At 60.0% G+C, this 19051-nt stretch overlaps 1 protein-coding gene across 1 annotated transcript; it reads left to right on the top strand.

The window, feature by feature from the left end:
• Positions 1–4408: 4408 nt before the first annotated feature.
• Positions 4409–14671, top strand: PHF24 (PHD finger protein 24). The gene is made up of 8 exons (XM_050328897.1): positions 4409–4793; positions 9712–10093; positions 11221–11406; positions 11766–11844; positions 11952–12154; positions 12417–12583; positions 12802–12903; positions 13013–14671. The coding sequence occupies exons 2-8, from the start codon at positions 9716–9718 to the stop codon at positions 13107–13109; spliced, it is 1212 nt and encodes a 403-aa protein (XP_050184854.1). The 5' UTR covers positions 4409–4793; positions 9712–9715; the 3' UTR covers positions 13110–14671.
• The last annotated feature ends 4380 nt before the right edge of the window (positions 14672–19051 follow it).

The raw sequence follows: 19051 nt of genomic DNA, 5'->3' as shown, positions 1-19051 counted from the left end.
CATGCAGCTCTGGAAATGGACAAGTGAGAGGATGGGTGGCCTGGATGTAGGCTGGATCTCCTCCTTCCAGCCCTGGAGAAGCACTGACCTCTCAGGGATGCATGTCCAGCAGATCTGTGCTGCTATGGCTCAGTCCAGCAGATATGGGGATGAGGCAGTGAGGCAGGGATGCATCAGACACAGAAAAGGATTAGGAGGAAGCAGCACTCAGTTCTGGACCAGGCCAGGGCCCTGGATAGAGCTAAAACCACCCTGGGAAACACAATGTGCTCATGCTCCAGGATCTTGGATCACGCTGGAGTGGGACCTCAGACCAAATTTGCAGCTGAGCAAAGGAGAGGTGCCCCCTATCCACACAGAGAGGTGCCTGGACATGCTGCAGCTGGAATTACAGTTACCATGTCAATCCAGACAGACCTCTATTGCAAACTTCCCAGTCCTGCAGAGCTGCAGGGCTGAAGATAGATTTGTTACACAAATTCTACTCCAGGCTCTTGTATTGGAGTATTTTCTGGGTACCACAAAAGCTGTGTTAGTGAGGGGACAAAACCAGCCCTCACACCCTAACAGTGCACAAGGGGTTGCTCAGTAATTATATCCGGCAAGAGCTCTCCACTCCATCCCTGAGATGTGAGGGAAAAACTCAGAGCACAAAAGCCCTGGGATGGGAGGGAAAAACTCCGCGCACAAAAGCACAGTGGCACGGCCGTGAGGCACACAGCCAGCATCCACAGCGTCTTAACCTACTTTGGGTTTGCTACTGTGCGGCTGCTCCTGGGGGCCAAAGGAGGGGCTGCATCCATGTTGGGCACCATCTGGCAGCAGCTCCTGCTCAGAGCATTCTGGCTACTCAGGGCAGGGGGAAAACCAGGACCTGCCATCCCCATCCCTGTCCCCGTCACCGTCCCAAAGGCCATGGCAAGATGAACAAAGGAGCCACAGGCACTGCAGCCTCACACACACACCTGGGAGGGAACACTGGTGGGGACAGGAGTGGGAGAGGGAATGTGCCAGAGCAGCCCAGGATACCATAGCCCCACTGCACCATCAGGTTTGAGCTGGAGGGAACTGGAGGCTGTGGGGATCGACAGCTGAGCTGTTGAGGTGTGGGATCGCCAGAGGACAGCTGCATCAATGTGGGGAGTGAAAGGCAGTGTCAGTGATCTGGCCTTGATGTGGGAACGTGATGGACAGCCATCGGCATCATGCACGGCACCTGACTGATAACCAGGGGTGTGATGGACTGCCAGTGATGAGCCCGTGTGAATATCCAGGGGCAGGGACGCACAGCTACCAGTGAACATGAAGGACAGCCCTCAGCAGGTGGCCTTGTCTGCAGCCAGCATAAGGAGGTGTCCCACTTGGGTGCTGGTGGAAAGTGTGATCATGTCTGCAGGTCCTGAGATCCTGAGCCCCTTCCCCTGCATGGAACCCACACCGGTGGGGACTTGGGGTGAGACAGCTGGAAGTCACAAGGCATAGTCTCCCTCACTCACAGGCCTGCTCCTGCACCATTTATTCCAGATGATGGGCAATGCTCTGCTATTCCCTGCCTGCAGTCTGACACAACAGCCCATCAGGCAGCCAGTTTTTATCCCATTTCATGCTGATTTTGGTATCATCCTTCCCTCCTGAAACAGCTGCCGTGAGGTGAGCCGATGCCTCTCCGAACCCTCCCTGCAGTGCATCAACACTATTATCTCCATCAGCCAAACTTGTAATCTCCTGAAAAAAGATATCTCGCTATTTTGACAAGTTCTCTTTTCCATCACCCCCTGCTGACTGGCAGGAACACTGGCTCGCGCAGGCGCGCCGATGCTGCTGCTCCTGCTTCTTGGCAGGAGCCAAAAGTTCAGGGCCCCCTCCCCGCCTCCCACCAGAAAGCAAACCCTTCGCCCTGCGTCCCCGCAGGGTGCCGGCAGGCTCAGGGCCGGGGGGCGGGCAGGATCCGGGATGAGCCAGGGCAGCACACGGCGGCGTTCCCGGGCGGGCTCCAGAAGCAGCCGCAGATGGTGAGCCCACACGCCGCGTCGCCGCAGCAGCCAGTGACCTACACGCGGGCGTCATGCGAGATTTGGGAGCGGGGAGAGGAGCTGACGAAAACGCTCATTCCCGCTGCAGCTCAGCTCTCACCTCCGCCCCTGCAGCCCTCCTCCAGCAGACCGGCGCTGCCGGCTCCGGCAGGAGCTTCCCCAGCCTGTTGCCGTTGCGGCCGCTCCAGGGAGCAGCCAGGCACACCGTGGCTTTTCAAAGAGGACGAGGGACCGTGCCTTCCTTCTCCCCCGAGGGGTGCGAGAGCACCCTGCATCTAGCACGGGGTGGCGGCTGGTGAATGCTCCCTGCAGAAGTGGATCCGGGCTGTAGCTCTCGTTTGGTGGGACACAGCACCTGCCTGCAGCGGGATCCCCAAGGCCCTTGGCAGCCAGAGCGGGAGCAGGGCTGGGGCTCCAGTTCGCCTTTGCTTTTCCAGGCATCGCTGCTTTCTGACACAGGACTGCCAGGGCAGGGCTCTCCCCGCAGAGGCACTAAAAGCTTTCACAGCCTGCCAGCACAATCCTCCCCAGTCCTCTGGGGCCAAGGTTCATCTGTGGAGGTGTTTCCTGCTAGGCTCACAGCTGGCCTCCACTTTCTCCACCCCACAGCCACCCCAACACCTTTCCACCATGCTCCTCGGGCTAAATAATGCAAAGTGTGATTCACCCTAAAAGGAGGCATCCCTGGGGAAGGATGAAGCACAAAGAGGCATCCTGGGCCAGGGCAGGGCAACCAGAGGCTCTGTTAAGGCTGATGGAGTGAAGCAAGACAGGACCTGACAGCCACAAGCAGAAAGCAGATAAATCCTGTCTGCAGCCTAGCTTTGTGCATCCCCAGCCATGGGGAAGGGAGCCACAGACTGGCTCAGATCGCAGCACAGCACCCAGATGCTGCCTTTTCCGACCTCTAGATCTGCTTGCAGGTGACATGAGCTGCAGACGGTCTCAGCTCACTCCCATTTCAGACATGAGGGACTGGGAAGGATCTGTGATGAAGGTTTGAGTATTGTGGGGTCATAGGTCTACAGAGGGCTGACACAGGTGATGAGCAGCAGTCAGGGGTCAGGTACCAGCCTGGCACCAGTGTGTGGCACAAGTTGGAGTGTATGTGCCCCAAATAGGGTGCTGGAAGCACCCTTGGGACTGCCCTGTCTCAGTCACTTGCTCCTGGGGAGGCAGGACACTGCAGGAGTGTCAGATGCTGTGTTCACCACAGTTTTTTCAGAGGTGTAGAAGACTGTCAGGAATGGCGCTGCTCATCTTTCAGAAGTCAGGAAGCTTCAGTCATCAAGCTTCATCCTTCATCTCATGCTCTCACTCCATGCTCTCTGTGCTCTCTGCATGGAGAGGGTGACATCCCTGCCTCTCTGCTGCTGCATGCTGCTCTCCACATGTCTAATGCTCTGTGGGGCTGGCGGAGCTACATGGAGACAGATAGGACCTGTCCAGTGGAGGGCACGGGAACAGGCATGGCCAGGATGTCAGGCTGGGATGTGGGATTCCCCCCAGCAGCATCCTGGGAACAGGAACCGTGCAGTGGGGCTGAGCAGAGCTTCCCTCTCCCCTAATCAGGAAAGGACCTGCTGTATCCAGCCTGGTCAAAGAGTAGGGCAGCCCTGCAGCATCCCCACTACCCTGGCCCCTCTGCTTTCACTTTCAGCACTAATCCTAAACCTGTATGGAAGCTGCTCCTAGGAGGGCTCAGAGTCTGTTTCACCCTAAATCGTCCCCAGGCAGAGCTGCCAGTTCCTGAAAGGAAAAGCACAGCCCTCTTACCCAGTAGTACCCCCTCTCACGAAGGGGGCTGAGTCACCATCCCTATCAGGCTGATGTGGGGCAGTTGGGAATGCAGATGGACCAGACATCCAACCTTCAGGAGTGTTGAATTAGGGCTGTGCCCTCCTCTCCCCACCAGCATCCTCACCCTTGCCCCAACACCTCACTCACACCTTCCATGAGCCCCCAGCCCCTCTGCAGTCCTGTGCTCTGCACCCAGGTGATATATTCAGTCCTGGAGACTAGGGGAGCTAAACCTCTGGTGCTGCATTGCACTGGGCACACAGGGCTGCAAGTAGCTGGTAGTCACCGTGCCCCCACTGCACCACGGTGTAGGAAGGACAGCCTGCCTGCAACACTGACCAGCAGGCATTGAGTTAAAGCAGGTGCAGGTAGCCTGTGCCTGGGGCACTGGTCTGGGGAAGATCCCGTGGGTGGGCAGGTGAGACATTCACTCCTCCGCGGATGCAGCCACATCTCCATAGTCCTTGAGATTTTTTCTAAGAAAGGCGGTTCGGCCCCGGGGGCCAGAGGAGATGCAGGGAAAGCTTTTATTGGTATCTCCCAGCACACGTCAGCCCGGTTAAAAAAAAAAAAGCTTCGTGTCTCAGAGAGCTGTTTAACACAGCTCAGGCAGCAATTGGTACAGGGACAGCAAACCAGGCTGCATCTGCTCAGCCCCAGTCACAAGCTCCCTGCTTCCTCTGAGTGTGTGTGCGTGTGTGTGTGTGCGTGTGTGTGTGCGCGCTAGACACAGGCATCCGCTCCCAGCATCTCGCTGTCTCCTGCATCCTCCGGCAGCAAGTGCAGGGCTTTGGCTCCTCGGGTACCACCCTCACCGCTCCATCCCCCGACAGGGATTTGCACACGGGGATGTGGTGAGCACCCACGGGTGGAGAGGGGGCTGCAGCCAGAGGCAGCGGCGATGGACACCGTGTGGACCTCTGTCTAGGGCTCGAGTTCCCCAGACAGACCCTCACCCTGGTAAGTGCTTTTTTTTTTTTTTTTTGCCACCGTTGGTGCTTTGCTGGGTGCATGGCATGGGCTGTCCACACGTTGTTGGGGTTCTCCCACTTCCCCCCCACCCCCCAGGTCCTGGTGCCTGGGAGGATGTCCAGAGCTCCTGGGATGGGATGCCTGGGATGAGGGATGAGAATGGGGTGGGAGGGTCCTGCCCTCAGGCATTGGGGTCCTCATGTGGGTACTGGGGAGACGGGCTGGGGAGGCAGATGAGGAGGAGAAGTGGAGAACCGGGCAGGAGCTGTATCTGCTGCAGAGGAAGGGACTCTGCTGTCACGGCATTTTCATCTCCCTTTGGGAGATGGAAGCGTGCGACACACCTATAAAATCTGCCATGGCGCGGCAGGACGGGCAACTTGATCCAGCAGGGAGAGCAGCCATCGGCTCAGGGCCCCCAGGACTGGGACACAGCACATCTGGGGTTCTGGCCACCCCCCTAGGCATCCCCACTGGACTCCCACAGTCCTGCAGAGGGTAGGGAGGGTACCATCAGCCACGGACCCCCCTGCCCCATGGCAACCGGATCACCTCACAGCAGCAGCCCCAGCAGTGCCAGAGTCACAGCATGTGCTGTCTGCCCAGGAGAGGGGACAAGGGGGTACTGCCAGACCCCTGTGGCCATCCCCAACCAGCTCAAGGAGGTGGGATGCAATGGTCCCCAAGCAGAGCCTTCTGCCTTCACTGCTGGACCCCCTTGCCCCAGGCAGGCAGGGGCTGGCAGGGTGTGCAGGGCTGTACCAGAGCCATGCCAGAGACACGGCAGCTCCTCTCAGCCCTGCTCCGTGCCCTTCAGACCTAGCAGCCGTGGGTTCCAATGTCCCAGGGTGTCCTCCCTATTGGTACCCCACCCCTCTGTCCCCAGAGTCCCTAATGCTGCTCCCAGAAAGGTGCTGTGGGGTAAAAATATCAGGAGCCTCTCAAGGCAAGGGGGAGGCCTGGACTGCAGGGAGCCTGTGGGGACCAGGCACATCCTTCCCCACGACTGGGGAGCTGCAATCCAGGGGGGTCTGCTTCTGGCACACCCGTGATGCATCCCCGTGAAGGTGGGTGCCAGGGACCCTGCTCATGTGTGCACCAGCCCAAGCACCCACTGACCATTTTTTTGCTGGTGGGGCTTTGCAGCGAGGACACACCATGGGGCAGGTGGCAGTCAGTGCCACGGACCTTGTGGCTCCACACCCCCATCTGCCCATGCCACCACTGGGCACCATAACAGCCCACCCTGCACCCGCAGCCCCCTGAAAAACACCCATCCCGCACCCCCAGCTGCCACAGACACCACTCCACACCCACAGCTTCTGCAACATCCCTGCACCCAAAGCCACCACCCACCCCATGCCCACAGTCGCTGCAACACCCACCGTGGGCCGTAACACCCGCCCCGCGCTGCCAGCCGCACCGTAGCACATCCACCCCAAAACACATCCACCCCGACACATCATCCACCCCGTAACACATCCAGCCCTAACAAACACATCCACCCTGTGCTGCTCCCCACCGCATCCAGCCTGTGTTCCCAGCCACCACAACACCCCCGCAGTGCCATGTTACACCCACCTGTGTGTCACTCATCGCCCTGCACCACAAACTTGGCACCCCGTAACCCCAGCACAAGCCACGTGTGCTCTGCCATGGGAGGAGGGAGGTTTTGCAGCCACGCAGGGGCCATTGGATCTGTTTGCATCGGGATGGTCTGCCCTGCTTCCTTCTCTTGGGGTGCATCCGTGCTGGCCACCAGCTCTGTCCCACCAGTGCCCTCATCCCCTCTTAAAACAGGCTTACCCTCATTCCAGCTGCACCAGCCTTGCCTCCATGCCTCAGTTTCCCCACACAGAGAGGCGCATGGGGCTGGAAAATACACATCCATGGGTGCTAAGAAGATGAAGTGCATTCTGGCTTAGTGTTTTGCTGCAGGGATGAAGCAGCAAAGGAGAAAATCCAAACCAGAAGAGTGTGGGGAATGGGTGTCGCCCAAGGATCAGGGCAGGGGCGCAGTGGACTTGGGGCAAGGGAAAGGAAGGGAAGGGAAGGCAAAGGTGTAGGAAGGTGCCCACCACCTGCTGTGACAGCCCTTGGCGCTGGCAGGGCTCAGTGGAGCCGGGTGTTTGCAGGCAGCTCCCGCCTGTGCCCAGATTTAGCTCCTCTGTGGGGGCGACCTAAAAATAGTCCCGCGGTGCAGCCATGCAGCAAGGTCGAGGCCCCCGCACCTCAGGTCATGGTGAGACAGGTGGTGGCACTTTGTGCCTCAGGGGATGGACACAAATAGCAATGGGGACACCTTCCCCCAGGAACACATGCAGATACAGGGCCTGCTCAAGTGTCTGGGCTGCTATAAGGCAAGAGAACCCCTGGTTCTCCCAGCTCCCAGAGGTCTCCAGGAGAGGGGGTGATTCTGTGTGGGATCAATGTCTCACCTCAGAAAGCCAGTGGGTCAGGCAGGGCAGAGGGCAAAGGGGGCCCTGGAGAGTACAGAGCAAGTTTGGGGTATCTGGGGAGCAGTGGGGTCTGTGGAAAGACAGTGGTGTCTGGAGACTGAGTTCAGAGTGAAGCCATTCAAGCCTGGATGTGCAGGCAGGGTTCAGCTGTGCAGCACTAGCAGCAACAGAGAGGCCAGCGGGGCTGAGAACAGACACAAGTCATGACACGAGTCACACCGTCCAGAATCCAGGCAGACAGCAGTAAATGGCAGGAGGCACTCAGGATGGCCTTAGGAGAGGGCAGGAAACAGGGAGGTGGCTGGGAGCTTCAAGCAGCAGCACAGTGCTGGTGGGTGACTATGACATGAACACACAGGGAAACCTCATGTGAGGGGGATTACAGCTGGTTCACACACCAGCCACCTTCCCACTGCCCTGGTCGCCCCACTACACTGCAGGGGGGCTGCGGCTGGGGCACCCAGAGCCCAACAGCACGGTGGGGATCAGGAGCACTGGTGTGGCTGTTGGGGGTACTGGTGGGATAGGGCCCACACCCCTCTTTTCTCTCTCGTCCATGAGCCCAGCCTCTCTGCATCCTCTCCTCCCTGCTTCTGCCCCAAGCCTTGGCCACGAGGAGGCCTGGATCTGGACAGCATGTGGTGATGCAGAGACCTGCAAGGGTAGACCTCGGGGGGGTCTTGCAGTGATGTCCCCGACTCTTCAGTTCTCAGGCAGAGCTGATGGTGTCCAGCAGCAGAGCTGATCCTGCCCGCGGCAAACAGGATCCTGAGCCTCCCGGGCAGGGGGTGGTGGCACGGTGGGCACGAAGAGACATCCAGGTGTTTTTCCTTCCCACTGGCACAGCCACAGAGACGCTGTCGCTGTGGCTCGGACACGAGCTTCCAGCTCTGCCCTGCTCCCACCTTTGCAAAGCCTCGGAAGCTGAAGAACGCCGGGCACCAGCTCTGAGCCAGGCAGTGCATCATCCAGCGGGCGCAAATACCCCCGTGTGGGCGCTCTGCCGGGACCCCCACGCGCAGGACGGGGCCCACACGTGTTGCACACCCGGCTCAGTGCGTGGGAATCCGCAGGCAGATGGTCCCGCGGTGGTGGGGAGAGGCTGGGAAATCACATGCGTGTGCACGCAGCGGTGTTCGCTGCCTGCCAGCGCGCTCGGCTCGGCTCCGCTCGGCCCTGCCAGCGTGGGGCACCTGTAATTACCCTGCCCAGGCTCCCTGGCACAGCAGCGCCCGCGGCGCCGGGTCCTCCCGCAGCCCCGAGATCCCGGCGTGTGCGCTCGTGCCGCTAATTATCCCGCTACCTGGGGACTTTCCTTCTGAGGCTGGCGAGGCGGGGGATTGCTGCTCCAATCTCCCTGCTCTGCCTCCTAGTCCCTGGGCTCCTGCTGGGAGTGCCTCTTTCCTGCAGCGTAGAATCACGGAATAATTAAGGCTGGGAAAGACCTCTGAGATCCTCGAGTCCAACTGTTAACCCAGCGCTGCCAAGGCCACCACTAAACTGCGTCCTTAAGTGCCATGTCTACGCGGTTTTTTGAACAGTATCAGTGACAGTGATTCCACCGCTGCCCTGGGCAGTATCTTCCATAACACGATCCTAGCAGGGCACGGGGCAGTAGCGGGACCCATTTGGGGTGATACTGTGCCACACGACGTTGGAGATCAAATCCTGCTTCTTCCCAGCTTCAGCCCACTCCCAGTGAGACGGAGACTGACTTGCTATTGCTGCTGCTGTTGACCTCCCCATTTTACCCCAAGATGATCTTCCCTTGGTACTGAAACTCATGTGCCCCAGTCCCATGCACTGCTTCCCTTCTTTCCTGCACTCTCACAGCCCTCCTGTGGCTGGTCCAACCTCTCCCACACAGCTCCATGCAGGATTCCCAGTGGTCACAGCAGCAGCACACACGCACAGACGCACGAGCATGTGAGCGCAAGAGAGACAGGGGTGTGAAGAAGAATTTGGGGAAGGTGAGGAGCCAGCTATGTCCCAGTCCTGGGCAGAGTTGCAGGGAGGACAGCTTTCACCCTTGACTGGCCACAGAGGCTTTCTCCAAGGCAGAAAGGAGATGCATGCAAGGGGCGGGATTACAGCTGGTCCCAGTCCCTTTGGGATTTACTGGTCTGGTGTGGGAAAGGCCTGGATTGTTCCTGTTAAACTGGAGTCTATAGAGCAAACATGGGGGAGGCATCCCCAAAACAGCTCCCTGCTTTTTGTCCCAGTCCTGCACCAACACTCAGACCCTCTATGGCCAGGGGTGTATCTCCCCGCGACCACCATGGATAACCTCAGTGCCAGCTTACCATTTCTCCCTGCCCTGAGCTGCACCTTGCACATCTGGGAGAAAGCCACCAGGACAACTCTTTGGGGTCAGGGACACAGTGCAAGTCCGGGGAGCAGCACTGTGCCCCCAGGTGCTAGCACTGAGCACCTCCCTTCCCCTGCAGAGCCATGGGGGTGCTAATGTCCAGGCGGCAGACGGTGGAGAGGGTGCAGAAGGTGAGCTTGGCAGTGTCAGCCTTCAAGGACGGGCTGCGGGAGCAGCCATCGACGCGGCGCCGGGGAGAGGCGGGGACCTCACGCCGGGGGACACTGGAGCAGGAGGTGCAGGAGGGAGAGGAGGAGGCATCGGCAGGACCTTCCCAGCCAGAGGAGAGCAGTGCCAGTGCCAGTGCCAAGGCAGCCTGGGAACGGCTGCGGGATGGCCGGGGTGTGGAGCCAGAGGAGTTTGACCGGGCCAACAGGTTCACACCACCCGCCTTCATCCGGCCCAAGCGGGAGCTGCACGATGATGAGCCCCCGGACATCAGCCTGGAACAGAGGGAGCAGGTGAGCAGATGGAGCCATGGGGACAGGGGCTGGGGCGAGCCCAGGGCTGTACAAGCACCTGAGTACCTGCCAGGCAGTGACAGCCTCCCTGGGTATGGCAAAGCCCTATGGAGGTGGCTCAGTGGGGCAGGGTGCTAAGGGCCAGTCTAGGCAGCTGGAGATGCCACGTGGGGAGGAGGGTGCAACTGTTCAGATGTGCCCTCGCAGCAGCCTGGTATGTCTTGGAAAGAAGAGATCACTGCTGGGCACAGGCAGCTCCAGCTTCAGGGTAAAGAAAAGGACAATTTGATCTATGTGTTTGTCAGCCTACAGCCAGCCAGCCTGCAACTCAAACCATCCATTCACACCTGCAGCCCCTACAGCCCAGCCCATCCACAACCCAACAGCTTTTCCACCCATGCATGCAGTCCTACAGCCCACCCATCCACAACCACAGCCTTAACCATCCATCCACCCACCAACACAACAAGCCTACACCCCTAGCCCACCTACAGCCTTCCATAGAATCATAGAACATTCTGATTTGGAAGAAACCCACAAGGATCATCAAGTTCAACTCCTGCCCCCTGCACAGGACACCCCAAGAAACTTGCCATGTGCCTAACAGCATTGTCCAAACACATCTTGAACTCTGTCACGCTTGGTGCTGTGACCACTTCCCTGGGCAGCTTGTTCCAGTGCCCAACCACCCTCTGAGGCTAAATCATGCAGGGTACAATCAATATTTCTTGGAAATGGAAATGAAAATGTGTTGAAAAACCTTGCAGAGTTTCCATCCATACTTACAACACTAAAAACCAGCCAACCTACAACCCTAGTCCAGCCACCCACACCTCCCATGCTGCATCGCAGAGCACCTACCACCTCACAGCCCCACCAACCCTAGAGCCAGACCCATCCACCCACCATTCATCCCAACAAACCCACCTACCCTCAACCAACCATGTCCCTTACGACCTCACCACCCACCTGTCCCCTACACCAGCCCCACGCATTACCCTCCCCCCGTCCACTCCACCCCCCAACATCCACCCCCACCCGCAAAACAACTGCAAAACACCACGCCCCTGGAGAAGCCAGGCCCCTGCCCACACTGCTCTGCTGAGCATCTGCCCACCCCTCCCCAGATCGTGAATGACGAGATGTGTGAGATCTGCGAGGTGTGGACAGCCGAGAGCCTCTTCCCATGCCGCATCTGCCCCCGGGTGTACCACGACGGCTGCCTGCGCCGCATGGGGTACCTGCAGAAGGACAGCGCCGTGGAGGTGACAGAGACGGCGCACACCGAGACGGGCTGGAGCTGCTACTACTGCGTGAGTGCCTGGAGCAGGCGACACCGGGCTGCTGCTGGGTGGTGGGTGCTCCCTGCCCCACGCAGGCACAAGCAGGGTCCCACCTCACAGCCTGGTCCACAGCAGTGGGGGACCTGCTGCCCCCCACCTCCTGCTGCCCACCTTGGCCATGGGATGGGCTGCTGTGGCAGAGCTGGAATGGCCCAGGGGCTTGGAGCCATCCCACTGCAGAACCCCCAGGGTGTTCTGCACACCATCCCTCTCAGGGTGTGGGTGCCCACACCCACATGCTGTCAAGGGATCCCGTTGCTGCCGTACAGCGGGATGCTCCCCCAGTCCCATGCCTTTACCCCACGGCTCCTCTCTGCCCCCTGCCTCAGGACAACCTCAATCTGCTGCTGACAGAGGAAGAGATGTACAGCCTGATGGAGACCTTGAAGAACTGCAAGATCATTCCAGGTGCGTAGCCTCTCCATGGCAGGTCCCAGGAGGCTGGGGGAGGCAGGTGGGGTGGGGCGTCCCCCATTCTTCCCAGGCACTGCACAGCAAATCTCTCCTCTCTACAGAGACCTGCCTGACCCTGGATGACTTCCTGCACTACAAACACCTCGTGCACAAGCAGCAGTTCGAGAAGCCCATGGCTGAGGCACAGGAGGAGCAGGCAGCCCTGCAGTTCAATGCCCTGGACCCTGACAAGAAGGGGCACATCGAGTGGCAGGACTTCCTCTCCCATGAGTCCATCCAGCTGCTGCAGAAACTACGGCCGCAGGTACGATTGTGGCATCCAGGCCTTGCTCCCATGGCTGGCACCCATGGTCCCAGCACACAAGACAAGCTCCCACGGTCACAGCACCCCGAGCTGGCTCCTAAGGCTGGCACCCATGGCTGTGGCAGCGGGGGCTGAGTCCCATGGCCACCACCCAAGGCCATGGCACCCAGGGCCGGAGACCCCCACAGCTTTGGGCATAGGAGCCGGGAGATTCCCGTAGGAGCCGGGTGAGCTCTCTCCCTTCCCTTCTGTGCCCCCCTAGAATGCCCTGCTGCGGCTGCTGACCCCCAAGGAGCGGGAGCGGGCACGGGCAGCCTTTCTGGCCCTGGACCAGGACAACGACGGTTTCATCGGGGAGGGCGAGTGCCACCAGGCCCGGCACACCTGGTTCCGCAAGCACCAAAAGGAGATGCTGTCCTGCAACGTCAGGTATGGGAATGCCCACCTTGGTGCAGGGGTGACATCCAAGCCGGCACTCCTACCATAGCCCCAGCACCCACCGAAGGGGCTCGGCACACAAGCTGGGTGCCCCCACTTCTCATCACCTTCCCTCTGCGGCCCCTCAGACTTGTACACCCTTCTCCCCTCGCCACCACCATTTGGGGTGGCAGGAATGGGGATGAAGGGCACCCTCCTCCCTCCCACAGCATCAGCCACGTGGGGCCCATATCAGAGGGCAGCCCCGCCAGCAGCAGGAACAGCAAGAGCCCAGAGAAGATCCTGCCAGCCACGAAGCAGGAGGAGCCCAGGTGAGGCAGCGCGGTGTGCAGGGGTGGGGGACACCCTCATTTTGGGCGGAGGCGCCAGGGGAGCAGCAGTGCCGGCTGGGGTGGCCGGTGAGCCCACATCTGCCCACAGGACCGTCGACTGGCCCGGCTTCCTGCGGGAGAACGTCGCCTACATCCTGGCCGCGCGCCCCAACAGCGCCGCCCTGCACCTGCAGCCCCCGGCCTAATCCCCGCGGCGCGTCGAGGGCGCGACGCCGCTCCCGCCATGCACACCTGCCCCGCCCGGCCCTGGGGGCGGAGCTGGGCGCTGATTGGCTGGCGGGGAGGCGGCCACGCTGCGCTCTGCCCCGCCTCCCTCTTGGATTGGCTGCAAAGAGGACAGGTGGCCGGGCCGTGATTGGCTGGGAGGGTGGGGGCCGCTCTGATTGGGGGAGGGAGGTGGGAGGGGCAGGGCATGTCTGGCTGGGGCCAGGGGAGCATCAGCCCCCGTGATCCACGTGCCCACAGCACTCCCTGCCTCGCGTGGAGCCCCTGCAACCCACAGGCAGAGCAGGGTCTGCTCTGGGTAATTGTGGGGTCACGGCAGAACCGGTGCCCAGCATCCGCGTGCCCCCCAGCCTCCCACAGTGCCACGGGGAAGCCACAGCTGAGCCTCTGTGTGCTGCCAGGTTTGCAGCAAGCAGTGTCTCAGCTCATTGGCATCATGGATTCTCGAGGGGAGGATGTGGCTGACCCTGTCGGGGTCTTTCACATCCCTACACTGCTCCAGCAAGGGCTGGAGCCCAGTAGGTCCATCCTTGCATGCTGGTGGTTGTTTTTGGGAGTGTTCCCTGGCCCTGCCCTCCTGGGGACCAACTATTTAATGCCGGCAGCAGTGGTGTGGGAAGGAACACTGGGAATAGAAAGCTTCGGAGGGATGGGAGGGCAAGGTGAGATGTAGGGGAGCCCTCCTGTGCATCCGACCTTGCCCTCAGCACTCCCTTGCATCCTTCATCCCCTCCTGTACCCCTGGTTCCAAGGGATGCTCTCCATCTACCCAGCATTTCAGTCCCCAGCCCTGTTCAGTCCTGTTCTCTCCCCAGCATGGTGAGTGGGCAACCCCACCTCACTAGGGGCATTACTGCTTGTGGTGAGGAGGGGGAGGCAGAGCACAGAGCCCCCCAGAAGTCAGCTGCAGGGGTGAGGCACTGGCTGGGCAGGGTTGGTGCTTGGCAACACTGTGGTGGATAGATGTGCTCAGCCCGCAAGTGAAGGAGGAGGAACCCCGGAAACCTTGCCCCAAACACGCCAGGGGCCGGGACGCCCCGGTCTCATGGCAGCCCCGGCAGCTGATCCCTGCCCCTCTCATCCCTTCCCTGCAGTGCCCTCAGCCTCTCCCTGCCTGGTGTGCCCTGGCTCAGCCGGGGGTCCCTGGGGTGTACACGGACCAGGCGTGCACCTGCAGCAACCTGGTCACTCCCTCACCTGTATCCCCAATGCAAAGGGGGCACCGTCCCACTCAGCCCCGTTTCCCCAGCCAGGGCACAGTTCCCCTTTCCAGGGTCTCTCCCACTGCAAGACCAGGAGGTGCACCAGTGCCACCACATCTTCCTCTACCGCCCTGGCATGCCAGGCCAATGGGGATATTTTGGATGCCAGGTCCGAGATGTGGCCAGAGCGTCAATGGGGATATTTCGGATGCCAGGTCCGAGATGTGGCCAGAGCCATGGTGAGGAGGTGGCCGTGGGTGCGTGGGTTGCAACTCCCTATCTGTACTGAGATACATCCATTAAACAGCTGTGTCCAATCAGCCTCCGGAGGGTGTGCTTACAGGGCTTCTGGCTTCTCCTCAGGCATTTCTGGGCATCCACAGATCCTATGTGTTTAAGATCCTATCCCAGCCTCGGGTCACTGTCCCACCAGGCAGGCTTGGCCTCCTATCCCCAGAGTGTCCCACAGCAGCAATGGGGGGGAGGCCAGTGGGTGCACCCAGGAACCTGCAAACTCGGAGTGCCCATGTCTGCCCAGGAAAGCAGGGAGAGTGCTCGGCTGACCCTACAACAAGCCCAGCCCCTGCAGTGGAAGGGACACTCATCCACTGGAATGAGGGGGCTCCCTGCCTCCAGAGGCACTGGAGGCTGTGAACAGAGCACTGGGGACAGCTGGATGCTGGGAACAGGCTGTCTGCAGCAGTGCTGGGAAACCCGAAATAACTCCACGAAGACACCTGGTGTGCCCAGGAGGAGAGTGATCCCCATGGTTGGAGTGCTCCAGTCCTAGTCACATCCACGGAGCTCCCACAGGAAGCTGCAGCTTTTGATGGTGGCACATGGCCTGTGGGAATCAGCAAAGGGGGTTCACCTGCCTGGGGGGGAGGGCTTTCCTTACACAGTGCCTGCATTGCAGCTGGGAGGTGAATGGGGTTTGAGAAGGGAATTTAGGAGAGAATTAGGAGGGGGATACTGCCCTGGCAGCATCTGTGCTGTCTGCAGGGACACAGAGCTTGGTGCTAAAAGCTGGTCTTGGACATTCAGCCCACTCCCAAGGCCACAGTGGGCTGTCATGGCATCCAGACGACAGGAGCGGTGTGTAGCTCATCCCCAGAGAAAATCCAGCAAGCATTTCTGGCTCTGGGAGCCAAAGCAGCTGTAAAAGCACCTGGGAGAGGCACCCATCACCTTGAGGAAGATAATGGATATCTGGAGGAAGGGGGAGCTCACAGCGTTTTTTGTGCCTGATGGTGGGATGTTATGGGCGTGTGCTCTGCCCGTGAAGGGAAGCCGCAGGAAGCCCTCACATGGTGAGATGGTGTTGATCACTGTGTTATTGCTCCGTCTGCTGGAGAAGAAGAGAAAGCTGGGGCAGAGCACAGGCTTGGGGATGCTGGGAGTGAGACACCCACTGCCACCACCCCAAACCGGCACCCTGAGAACTCCACAGGATCCAGACTGGAAGAGCAGAACCTCCTGGGCCCTAATCCAGCCCTGCTCTGCTCTCGGTTCTTCCCTTGGGAAACAAGGTACAGGTGGCTTTCCCAGCTCCAGCCCACCTGCCACCCCCTGCAAGCAGCCTGGCATCCCTGCCAGGGCACACGGCCAGCTGGTGTCCCCTGGGAGCTGGCTAAAACAAGGGCCACAGGTGGCCGGGGTGGCTTGTGTCCTGCAGGGCTGTGCTGTCACTGCTGTGGCACCATCTTCTTGGCTCACATCCTCTGTCACAGCTGCAGGTCCCCAGTGAGTAACCTCCATGGAGCAGAGTGTGCCTCAGCCATGTCCCACACAGGTACCATCGAGGTCTGGGCTAGAAGCAGGAGGACGTGGTGGAGGAGTGGGCAAAGGTGGTGCTGTGGCTCCTCTTAGCTGTCCTGTCACCTGCTCCTTCAGGAGCTGCTGTCCTCAGAGACACTGTCCCCAGAAAGCCTCTGTGGCCTGCAGACCACCCTCCCTGATTCTGGGGCAAACCCCACCCTAAGTGCTGGGGGATGCCTTCCCCTGCACGTGGTGCAAACCTCCTAAACACCCGAAAGCTGGCACTAAGCTCTCTCCAAATACTCCTCACTACACATTGGTGCAAACCTTTTCCTGAATCCCCCTGAATACTAATGCGAGCCTCCAAACGAGTGCTGGTGCCAACCTTTCCCGAAACAGTGGTGCAAATCTCCCCACCGAGATCCCAGAGGCCTGAGACCAAAGGATCAGGGTGCTCACGTGGGATTTAAGGCTGAGGCAAGAACCAGCTGTCCAGCTCAACCCTCCCAAGCCCTGCTGTACTGACGGCGTCCGTGCAGCCCACAGGTCTTTTGTCCCATGTCCATCGCCACCACCACGTGCCACACGGTGGGTGCTGTGCTCCCCACTGGGGGCTCTCAGCCCCAGGGCTCCAGTCCAGCATCATCCAGTCTGGGGTTAGGGGCGGAGTCCTGGGGGGCAGCTCTGGCTCGTGTGTGTGTTTCACAGCAGGCAGCGGCCAGAGCATCATCTACCGTTTTCCCAGGTGATCCTGCCCTCTGCAAGGGGACTGGAGCACCTCATCCTGCCCAGGTCTGGGTGTCTTTGCCATCCCACAGGAACTCCAGGGGATGGAGGGTGGTATTTTACCCCTCTGCCAGGCTGCAGGACCACTGCACATGGCTGCCAGCCACCCCAAAAACCCTCTGCTGGTGGGGAATATGGGTGCTTGGCTTTGCACCCCAGGGTTCAGGGTAGCACCCTCCTCTGAGGCTGGACACCTCTTCCTGTCCCCAGGGCTCCCCCAGGCTTGGCCAAGTGCCATCAGGTCTGTTGTGTCCCAGAGGGGAAGTGACCACAATGTGCCCTGCACTAAAGCCAGCCAAACTTTAGGAACATGTGTGCAGAGCTGTGCTGACACAGGAGGGACAGAGGTGACCGGGGGGACCCACTGGGCTACAACAGTGTCACCATGAGCCACGGCACCTGGCTGTCACTGGGGCAAGATGTCAGAGCCCCATCCCATCACCGCCACAGGACTGACAGAGACCAGTGGCAGGAAAAGAGGTTTCTCTGGGCAGTGTGTGACAGCAACAGCAGCAGCCACAGCCCCCAGAGGCAGCTACACCCTGCAGGCCCCAGCTATCCTTCCCCTCCCAGGCCAGAGCAGAACTGACCATCCAGACCAAGGACAAGTGTTCCCATTTAGCAACATCCTCCCCAGATGTGAGCAAGGAGAGGAGATGGGAAAGCTGAGGAGATCTTGGGGCACAGAACTGGGATGATGAGATGGGACCACTCAGAAGTGAAACCCTCCCCACCCGGAGCCAGAGTGCATAGGGGCACTAGAGCCCTCTGGGGAGACTTCAGGGAGGACTGGGGGGTGAAGGGGCTGGGAGAGGGTGGTGCAAGGGGCCACCAAGTAAGAAGTGTGTGTGCCCCCTGCAACAGAGAGGTGGCCACGGGGTGTCGCCGCTGCACCGCGCCGAGAGTCGGCGGTGCCGCTTGGGAACCTGCACAGAACATGCAAGAGAGGGAGGATGCAGGGACTCATCTCTGTACCCAGAAATCATTTTGTATTCTGAGTTGTGACCCCCTTCCCCTCCTGCCCAAGCTCTGATTCCAACCTCTGCCCCACAGCACCCTCTTCCTCCCCGGTTATGTGCCTGTGCCAGGTGAATGGAGAGCCATACACACTGCGTGGGCAAGCGGGACCCAGCCATGGCAGCCACAGGGTCCTGCAGGGATGGGCTCCATACTCTGCAGTCCCGTGGAGCTGGGACACCCTGAGCTTTTGGAGAAGAAGCACCAGCCTAGCAACATCTCAGGTCAAACATCCCTTCCCCATGAGATGCACGGGGATTCAGAACCCACTCCTCCCTGTGTCCCCTGGTAGGAACCCTGAGCGCCCGCTCATCTGCACAGAGCCACTGCACCCCCCAAATAGCCACAGGGTCTGACCACACTTGGCACTGCCACTGGGCTTGGAAGGATGTTCAAGTGATGGAAATGCAGCCCAGCACTAGATGTGGTAGCAGGGGTAAGGACAGAGATGCCCACCAGCGCCTCCTGCAACCAATTACATGCTGCTTGGATCCACAGGGAAGTCTGGAGGGAGCTGTATGGGACTTCAGTGGGGAAATGAGATAACTTCCCAACATGTCCCCTAGTATGCTGTCAGCCATGGGATGAGCTGCCTCAACAGGACACAACCCCACAGGCAGTCCAGCATGGAGGTGGTGTGCTCCTCTCCCAGAAGGATGGCCTGGGCTACTCACAGGAGTCCATGCAGGAGCTGTGCATGGCTTCCCAGAGGCACACCTTGCCACTACTGGCTCCTGCCACCCCCACATTGCTGGCTCGGTGGCCCTGACAGTGCAGGGCTGACAGACACTGCCTCCTGTTCCAGGCAGGCTCTCTCCCACTTCCCTCCCTGCAGCACAGAGGAACACGGGGTTCCTGCATGGTACAAGGGGTTCAGAGGAGGCCCTGGGATGAGGGGGGCACAGAGTGGTGCCAGGCACTTTGATCATCTTTTTCCCACAGCAGCTTTGCTGTGACTCATCCTGGCAACCCACGCAGCACTCGGGCAGGGTGTCCAGGTCCTCTGCTGTCTCAGTGCAAGGCCATGTGGGAGCAACACATTAACAGCAGAAGTCCTGGGTGCCTCCCTCTGTGTCTCTCTGCTCCTGTTGCCCCAGCATTGCAGTGGACTGGGAGGTGGCATCAGGGCCACTGGCCCC

This window comes from Myiozetetes cayanensis, unplaced genomic scaffold (genome assembly GCF_022539395.1).
Source record: "Myiozetetes cayanensis isolate MyiCay16 unplaced genomic scaffold, myiCay2020 scf4, whole genome shotgun sequence".
NCBI lineage: Eukaryota > Metazoa > Chordata > Aves > Passeriformes > Tyrannidae > Myiozetetes > Myiozetetes cayanensis.
Note: the sequence above shows the minus strand (reverse complement) of the source record. Positions and strands in the feature narration are given on the sequence as shown.